Source organism: Dermacentor albipictus, chromosome 2, assembly GCF_038994185.2.
Source record: "Dermacentor albipictus isolate Rhodes 1998 colony chromosome 2, USDA_Dalb.pri_finalv2, whole genome shotgun sequence".
Taxonomy (NCBI): Eukaryota; Metazoa; Arthropoda; class Arachnida; order Ixodida; family Ixodidae; genus Dermacentor; species Dermacentor albipictus.
The window spans coordinates 128,591,538-128,601,111 of NC_091822.1; the positions used below are offsets into that span (position 1 = coordinate 128,591,538).

A 9,574-nucleotide genomic window follows, 5' to 3' on the forward strand; every position below is an offset into this window, starting at 1 on the left:
CTACTGCCCAAGTATGAAGGGCCTTACTGTGTCGTCGAACGCGCATCCCCGACCAACATCGTGATCGAACCCGTTGAACCATCTTCGAATATGCCCCGTCATAGACGAAACATTCTCAACGTCAAGCGCTTCAAGCCATACTATGATCCACTGGTACTGAGGAGCTGTTAGATCACCGGATGGCTCCCTTTTCGTTCCCGGGGTTAATTGCAGTGAAGAAGAGGGACGCTATAGTGCGTCAACCTCTTCAGCTATTTCTAGTTTGTCAATCTCTCCAGCACTTTTGCTGGGGGAACGCCGCTCATGCTGGGACTCTGTGCCCAGCTCTAACGGTCGGTTCCAAACGCTGGTGAGGGAAAAAAAAACACCTCTACACTTTATAGTGAATGGATCGTCCGCGTCTTGGTCAATTGCCCGATGTGGGTACGTGCCAAAATCTGAAAAGAATAATAATCTTCATCATCATACATAATAGTGGATACGTACGACTGCATGAGGTCATCGTTATCATCATCAGTCCGAACGCGGGTGACCTCGCGCCCACACGAGTGCGAGCGACGAGAAGCAGGAGCTCGTTCGAAGCAGCAAGATGGTAGCAACCGCCGTTGGCTTGCTGTTACTGCTGAGTACGGCGGCCATCCAGTCGCCTGCCTCGGCTCAGTTCTGCCCGCCGTCATACCGCCAGAAGAACCCGCAGCACACGGCGTGCAAGCAGCGGAACATGTGGTGCAAGATAAAGGCCTCCGGTGTGAACGCCACAGAGCGCGAATTCATCTTGAAGCTGCACAACGATTTCCGGAGCCAAACCGCACTGGGAAACCTACCGGGTTTCTCAACGGCAGCTGACATGCAGGAGCTGCTTTGGGACGACGAGTTGGCAACCGTAGCGCAGGTGAGGGCCGTAAAGCTGAAGCCGGTTAATCACGTCGTCTCGCCTTTCGCTATACGCCGAGGCGCCCCGCCCCGTGTATCGGCTATGGCGCTCAGTGTTTCAATACAATGTCGCGTTTAGACTTCCGCGTTGTAGCGGCGACGACGGGGCCAACTTTGAACCTTACTGGCTTAACGGAGGAGCGCGCCAAGCGGGCTAATGCGGGACTGATTCAGGCGCTAACGAGGAAAGGGAGAATAACTTTTTCTTACGAGATACTGCTACATTCTTAGCCTGGGTGACGTCATCGTGTTCCTCTGAAATTGGTCACTGTAGGAGCCACGATATATTCACCCAACCAGGACTGTAGGGAACGTTCACCTTGCGGGATCACCGCGGAGTCCAAAGCTGACGAGAGCATTAACTCTTCAGCGGTCGACTTAAGAGACGTTTAGGGTATTTGTGGAAGAGACGCAAGGAAGAGGTGGAGGCACCACGGTCGCTACAGGCTTACAGTACATAGATATATGTTTTAATGTGAATATGATATGTTAATGAGGTGAATGATAATTGGACGTAAGAAAAATGCCAGACTGCAATAGATGTAACAGACATCGATTAGGTCTAGCAGGCTAGCAACCTTTCTGTCCGCCACTCCGTTGCAAATGAAATACTAATAGTCATTATCATCAAACATCTGAAACCGACACTGGTACAAACCAGGACACCACGCTTTCCAGCGGCCATCATCTACGTTTACATGACTGCGACGGTGGCACATTGTGCTTCATACAGCTCGTAACCTTTCAGATAACTTGTCACCGTTAACCTTTGCGTGCCGGCATCCCAAATGAGTGATCGTCTGCATGTTGAGGAAAACAGACGACATGTAGACCTTTAGCTATCTCTCGCTTGATCAATTCGCAATTCATTTCTGACCAATTTCATGAAAACGACTTCGCCAAATCAATTCCAGCACTAGGCGGATGCGTCTTGCTGCTATAGTATCCGTGCTGACATGTATGCGATACCTTATGATTGTAAAGTGTTGCACTATGCTTGCGGTTCCGCGTTTACGGATATTTTTCCAAAATGCGATGTATTTCATAGGTTCTTATTTCCACCGAAAAAAAAATTTGTTCACTTTTTTGCATATACTTCTCCTGATAAACTTTGGTCTTCTTTCTTTTTTTTGGGCGTGTCAATGTTCATGATTTATTTCGCGGAGCTTACCGGAAGGTTCATATTCGAGAACATCTAGCTCACCAATTTTGCTTACACTGAAAGAAGCTTTACAGCTTGAGATACTGCTATTCAGTACTCTATTATACAGTGTTGAATACATCCAATACAGAAAACAATATTAGAAAAGCAGTCGAACAAGGGCACTACGCCATATGGTGGTATGACTATGCAGGAATGAAAAGAGATTCGAATGCAAATAAACAGAAGCGCTATTTGTAATCTTGTGCGCGTATTGTGCTCCAACGTACAATGAAGAAAAGTGCCTGCGTGTATATGACGCGGTCTCACGACTAACTGCGGAAACGAAAGTGAGTTTTCTCCAGGGCGCAAGGTGAACCGAACCTTAAAATAGGAAAAGGAGGCAGCCATCCGCCGCATAGTATTCTGCGTCATTGCTCGTGTTTCTGTGTTTTGATGCACGTTTTGGGCGCGAAATAAGCAACGCCTTTCGCACACGTGTGGCGGCCAATTAAAGCTTCGAGGCATGTCGAAGAACAACGGCTGCGCGTTGAAGTGCTCAAACACCCGCAAGAGCGTGCCGGCGACACCTTTCCTCATCTTTCCCCCACGAGGCCTCATGATCGGGAGCAGCGGCAGCAATGGAGCGCGGCCGCTCAGCGGGAAACTTATCACGCGTTCTTAACTCGTTGATGGTTGTACTCGATCCCTTTGCATGGGCAAGCGTCGAAGTCGATCGCAGTCTACCCACGTATTGGTTCGATTTGTCTCGTAGTAGAGCGTAAGAGTTATTGGCATTTTCCTTATATAAGTTCTTACCGCGTTGCTCCAGCTAAGATAGACGGCTGTACGAGTGTATCGTATCGCTAGCAAGGACTGACTTTAACGCGATAACGTTATAGACCCCGTGTCGCAGGAAATGCGGCGTCGGCGTCGTTGTCTGTGAGTGAAAATTACCGTATATGTTTAAGTGTATGTGTGGGCCACGGCTTGCTAAATGACAAGCGGTATAGGTGGATTATACTGCCACGCCATTCTATCACTGAAGTTGCACATACTTAGTCTCATCTTCTTGACAAAGTTATACCTCCGAAATTTGAGAATCACAGCCTACAAACAATTGTCGTGGAACGAAACACCGACAGCGCATGTCTCTTGTGTTAAATCTTCTCAGACTTGAATATTTAATGTGCGAAACAATAATATGGACCTGAAAATTAGGTAAACCTTTTCGCGCAGCTCTTCGAAACCTCCGGTATCGTCTCACGCATGAGGCCGCGTTTCTACCAGAAAGCTCGCCTTCGCGCATATAGCGTTTGCCGCCAGCGTTTCGCCGTAAACGTTTACATAAGATGCAGCTGCCGGCAAACATAGCAGTCAGTCAGGTATATTTGAATGCTACCATGTTCCGCTCTTAAAGGCGAAGCCAAAGTGTCCTCCACGTTTTGTTGGTTTTATGCACTCCGTTAAATCGTCGCATCACGCAATTCAATCGTCGTCACGCAATTCATGTTTCCTACATCCTACTCCAAACAAATCGCAAAAAAGCACGAATTCAAGACGTCACTGGTGAAGTTTCCACAAAGGGGGCGTTTACTCCTCCGAGGCGGATGCACACGAGCATCCACCAATGGGCGCGCACTCTGGACCGACGTCATGCGCCGGACGGCCGGTGACTTCGCCGCTTCGGTCATCTGGGCGGGGCCTACCCTTTTTTCTAAAGTTGTATCCGACTATAGATACCTGTCCTGTGCACACTGCTCCATGATGTCGTGCTACTTGGACAGAAATTTCCGTTCCCAAGCCTGGCATGATGAAAGACGTCAAAACACTGCGACCTGCTCTCGAATCTAGTCCCCATTAGATAATATGACATTCGGGCAAGGTAACACGACGTCATGGAGCGGCGTTCACTCACATGATATGCTGTCAAGCCGCTCTTTGACATGACAAGCAAGCGTGGTTCGTGCGGACGTTCTCACGAGAGGTGCGGCCACGCGCCATCACGAACGCACGGACAATGCGTCGTGTTTTACGAATTTCAAGTTTTTTATTGTCTGTTCCTGCTTCCGCAGGCTTAATTTATTTCCGTTGTGATAAAACAATAAATCTGTGCTTGTGTCAGCATTAAATGCACTCCGTAGCACCTTGATTCGCGCAGCATAATGCATTTATAACAGGAGTGATAAAAGATTACCGATTGCTCGGTCAGTGAAACGTGCACTAAGTCGAGAGTTCATGAACGTCTTGATTTTAATTCACACGTTTAGTACAGTAAGATGATTCGAAACAAGGTGGAAACGTCAAAACAAATAAGCGATTTTCGTTTAACACTTCAGTTCATGCGTTTGAAGCGAACAACGGTGTCAAAATGTCCCGACTGATGCTGTAATATTTCTATCCGTTTTCGAGTCTCTGTAATCGGCTACGTGACAACGCGCAACTTCCGCTCAAGTTATTTTTCTTATGACGACATCTGCAGTCGTCGGCGACACGAAGTTTGGTAAAAAGGCTTGCTTAATAATAATATTTGGGGTTTGACGTGCCAAAACCACTTTCTGATTATGAGGCACGCCGTAGTGGAGGACTCCGGAAATTTTGACTACCTGGGGTTCTTTAACGTGCACCTAAATCTAAGCACACGGGTGTTTTCGCATTTCGCCCCCATCGAAATGCGGCCGCCGTGGCCGGGATTCGATCCCGCGACCTCGTGCTCAGCAGCCCAACACCATAGCCACTGAGCAACCACGGCGGGTAAGGCTTGCTTATATTTGCATGAATGTCGCAGGAGCGGCTGACGAAAAATTAGCTAATAAATACGTTTGAGCGTGATTTCGTCTTCACTATTCGTAAAACTCGACAAAATAAGTTGAACGTGTTATTTTGTTCCTTTACCTATTTTAGTGCTGAAAATATCGGTGTACAAAGCAAATTATGAAGAAAATAAACAATGTTTAGCTCGATTAATACGAACTCAGGCCCAACATTACAAGCATGCATTCCCAGAACCAAGTGCTACGAGTCACTGTCAGCAGGAATGAACCGAGAGACGCTGTTGTTATATCACCGAGGCTTGCACCGAAACGTATATAATGATACGCTCATGCAGACCAAGTACTTTCACGGTCGGTACGAACTACAATGCGCAAGCGCGTCGAAAAATGGGTCAGACCTTGTGGCCTGTCTGGCTCAGCGCCTACTTTGCGTGCGTGACGAGACAGCGTGCCTCAAGCAACCATTCCTTGCCCTCGCGCCCACAGCATGTGCGGCTGAGGGTGCCATTATGCTGGCGACTACGGTTCGAAACCGTGCGTCTCTACTACTCGTATTTTGCAGCTACAGTTTGTCACCGTTAGCGGCTTCTATGGGGCTCGGCGCAAGCGTGATTGTTGTGTGGGCGTGCAGTCGGCTAGCAGAACGTAACAATTCTATTCCAGTGCTATTCCTTCTTGCGCTTAGTCAGCGTTAGTCAGGCCACACGCATTGTTTTCATCGCCAAGCGCGCAGTTACTCTAAATGTGCTGTACAAAATCTCGAATACTTCAGCTGCGTTCTATACTGAATTTATATTTATCTTTATTTTCCTGGGAAAGCACAAATTCCTTCTTACGAACGAACACGATCATCCTGACAAGGTGGGCGGGGGTAGATGAGATGAGCATTGAAATTCGAACACACCCCTCCCTTTTTCTGCAGGCTCACGCCAGTCTCTGCACGACGCCAGACGGGGACCTGAAGCATGATGATGCTAAGGACCGCTTTACGAGTCGCTTCGAAGAGACCGGTCAAAACACGGCCTGGATAGGCCGATCCAACTACCATGAGGGATCCAACTGGACCTGGGCTATGGACGGCTGGTTCACGCAAGAGTACAAACTCTACCCGCCGCGCAACGTACCCAAGTTCGCTCCCGTGGAAGGCGTCAAGATAGGCCACTTCACCCAGATAATCTGGGCAAAGACGCGCTACGTGGGTTGCGGCTACGTCTACTACAATGTCGACGGGGCTCGTTACCCGCACATGAAGCAATGCACCTGCAACTATGCCCCTGCTGGGAACTACATAGGGCAGCCCATCTACCAGGAAGGCCCGACGTGCAGTGCCTGCCCGAACTCCACTCAGTGCGACAAAGCCACAGGTCTGTGCAGCGGTTCGCCGGGCGGTCGCACCCCCCCACGGCCTCCCCCAAGTTCGGGGAGGCCGCCGTACAACAGGCGTCCGTCGGTCGGTCGCACCTCCCCACGGCCTCCCCCAAGTTCGGGGAGGCCGCCGTACAACAGGCGCCCGCCGGTCGGTCGCTCCTCCCCACGGCCTCCCCCAAGTTCGGGGAGGCCGCCGTACAACAGGCGCCCGCCGGTCGGTCGCACCTCCCCACGGCCCACACCGACTCCGTCTCGACGACCTCCGGACTGTCCACCCTGTCCGTGCCTACGCTCTATGCTGCAGCGCTATCCGTCACCGCACGCCACACAGAGGCGGGACCCGCCGTATGCACAGGATCCGGTGCCGAGGCCTTACCCGTTACCCTACGACTCGCGGCTCGGCGGTGGACTGCCTGGTTGCAAAGGCGTAAAGGGTTACAAGCCAGGAGAGCCTGGGCAGCCGGCCTGTGTGGAGAATGACTTTCGCGGCAGCGGAGGCATTCCTAAGGCCGACTACAGTGACGGAGCGCATGATGGACGTCCGGGCACTGGTGCAGATTTCTGGCTGCCCTTCGTTGCAGGCTTCGTCACTGTGTTGGCAGTGGCAGCGCTCAGCGTGCTCGTCGTCTTCTGGCGCTCCAACACCTCGGCAGATCGCGCGGAAGCAAAGCTGTCGACCGGCGCGACGGTGACGCCGGCCTACTAGGGCACGCCGGCGTAAGAAGACGCAATTGTCAAAACGTGTGCCGACGAACGACGGCCGTAATATACGAAGCCCCGCCTGCACAGGCTGTTGGTGGAAATAAAAATTGCGCACGAGCCTTAGAGTAACGTGCTGGGGCAGCATTTTGAACTCCTTGCACAATTCGTTACAGCTTCGTTGATATCGCTGTTTCCTTTTTTTTTTCAACACACACAAGGACGCACACGCACTAGTACTTACTTAATGTGGCGTGGCGAGGGTTGGACATCTGTTGCTGCTGCTGATGATGATGACAGCTTGTCAATGATCAATTCCTCTTGAAGACATCTAGTTATGGACAGGTCACGGACGCGTAGAGTACGGCGGCAATTGTCAGTGCAGTCACAAGGTGTCACAAAGGCTATCGCCTTCATCCTATATACCACAATGCATTCCCTCGCTGTACCCAGTTCCCATGGTTGGTGCAAGAAGCACCGACTATGTGCTTCGAGCATCACGTGTTGAATTCAATTTTTATTTCTCGTTCATTGCAACGATGGTAAGCTGAGACTAAAGCCTGACAAAGCTCTCGGCACCAGAAAACGGCAGGTTTGACAGCAAATTACATACATATGCACTATTTTCTAAGTTACGACAGAGTTTATTATTGTGAGCAATCATCGTAACGATGTCTCTTATTGTTACATTCAAGTGTATTGAATGTCACTGAGCAATACACCGCAATATCCTAGTACAACGAAACATGTCACATCCTAATGGTGTGCTAAAATTACACTAAATGACCTCTTTAAATACATCGCATTATACAGTAACAGCATGCAAACAAAAAGAAAAAAATCCTTCATATCTTAATTGCGTGCTAAAATAATACAAAATAAAGTGAAATAAAATTCGAAACAAGACATAGATGCATTCAAATATATTTACAATTTAAATAAATGCAAAAATGTAAAAACAATAATATTTAATGAAATTAGATTATGAGGACACTGAATAGAAAATATATGCACTTCGTGGCAGAAACATATTTAAGCATGAAATGCTTTTAGCTCCCATCGCCAGTGGCCTTCAAGCGTCCTTGAGCCAAAAGCCATAGCCGTTATCTGGGCGCTCAACAAGAACATCCGGGCAAGTTGCGAGGACGAAACGAGATATTCTGGGTAACCGGTCAAGACCGCGTGACATATGCTAATTACTCCCCTAACAAGGTAAAAATATACATATATATATAGTTTCCCAGTTTGTAATGTTTGCTCACAATATCACTCAACCTGCAATTTCCAGGACGCTGAAATTTAATTCGTCCTTTCTAGTAGAGACGTTTAAAAGACAGATACAGAGGCATATGCCCTTGATGGTCATCTTTCGCGCTCAGTGCTCTTCTCAACGCCAGCGGTCCGTGAGTTCCGCGGCGCGTCTGGCGCGCTGGCAGTGCCGGTAGCGTCCGGCGCTCCCCCTGGTGGCTGTTTGACTGAGACGCGACTTGCAGTGAGGTTCTGTCTGCGACAGGAAACTATTGCATCCATATGGATCGGTGCACAGTTGGGCTTGGTGCGGCGGGGTGTGGTGGAGCGTGCCGTCGCGAGAATGCACTGTACCAATTTTATGGTCTTCCTATAGAAACGCTGGCCAGCCTTTCTGAGGCACCTAATCCTTGTTTATACCCTTCATACCACAGTGTGTTATACCATCTGTCAGCCCTATTCTTGATTTTTTTAACATTGTGACTAGTATCACCACCAACCAATCTGCTTTCCCGGTAGCCATTTCATGCTTACGTCTACTGTCGATTGCGGTAGAGCCAGCATTCTGTATTTTGTAGGCTAACTTATTCAATTTTAAAGTGTATGTCTTCTCTATATAATCAAGCTATCAGTTCATTTTTAAAGGTCTTATGAATAATTAAGGATGCACAATCACTGAATCTGTTCAGTATTTTTGTGGACTGAGACACAAATGTATGTTTCCCGTAATTGGTCCTTGCTTTTGGTGCGTGTTGTGCACTGTGTCGCAAGAAGTATCCGGAGAGGTTACGCTCATCACATTGTGCGCCCTGGTTTATCTTTCCGATTTCGAAAACTATTGGCATATATATGGCAAACCCTGTCCGCACACAGCATGTAACGTTTTTGGAATAGTGGCGCTGTTCTTAGATAAGAAAACCGCCATAGTCATTAACATATGAGAGAATAACTCATTTCTGTCATGTAATAAATAGTTTAATTTAATTCTGGTTTGAACCACCATTCGGTAGCTAAGTTATGAATAAATATGTGCGCTACACAGCTGCTTTTTCAGTCATAGAGGGATCAGGTGGGCAATTCTATAGATTACGCCGGTGTTTTTATGTATAATTAACGGCGAATGAAATTTACATGGGTACCCCATGATAATTGCAAACTAAAATAATTCTCAGGAACGTTTGTTGGTCGACCTGTTTAATAAAGAATTCATAAAGAATTTCTGGGGTTGCACGTGTGAAAACCACAATCTTATTATGAGGCACGCCGTATAGTGGGGGAGTCCGGAACAACTTGGACCACGTAAGGTTCTTTATCGTGCGCCTAAATCTAAGCAATCGCGGGTTTTCCCATTTCGCCCTCATCGAAATGTGGCCGCCATGGCCGGGATCCGATGCGGCGACCTCGTGCTTAG

At 48.5% G+C, this 9,574-nt stretch overlaps 1 protein-coding gene across 1 annotated transcript; it reads left to right on the forward strand.

The window, feature by feature from the left end:
• The first annotated feature begins 508 nt into the window (after positions 1-508).
• On the forward strand, positions 509-7,081 carry LOC135897399 (uncharacterized). Its single transcript, XM_065426014.1, has 2 exons — positions 509-892; positions 5,771-7,081. Exons 1-2 carry the CDS (start codon positions 590-592, stop codon positions 6,920-6,922), a joined length of 1,455 nt encoding a protein of 484 aa, XP_065282086.1. The 5' UTR covers positions 509-589; the 3' UTR covers positions 6,923-7,081.
• The last annotated feature ends 2,493 nt before the right edge of the window (positions 7,082-9,574 follow it).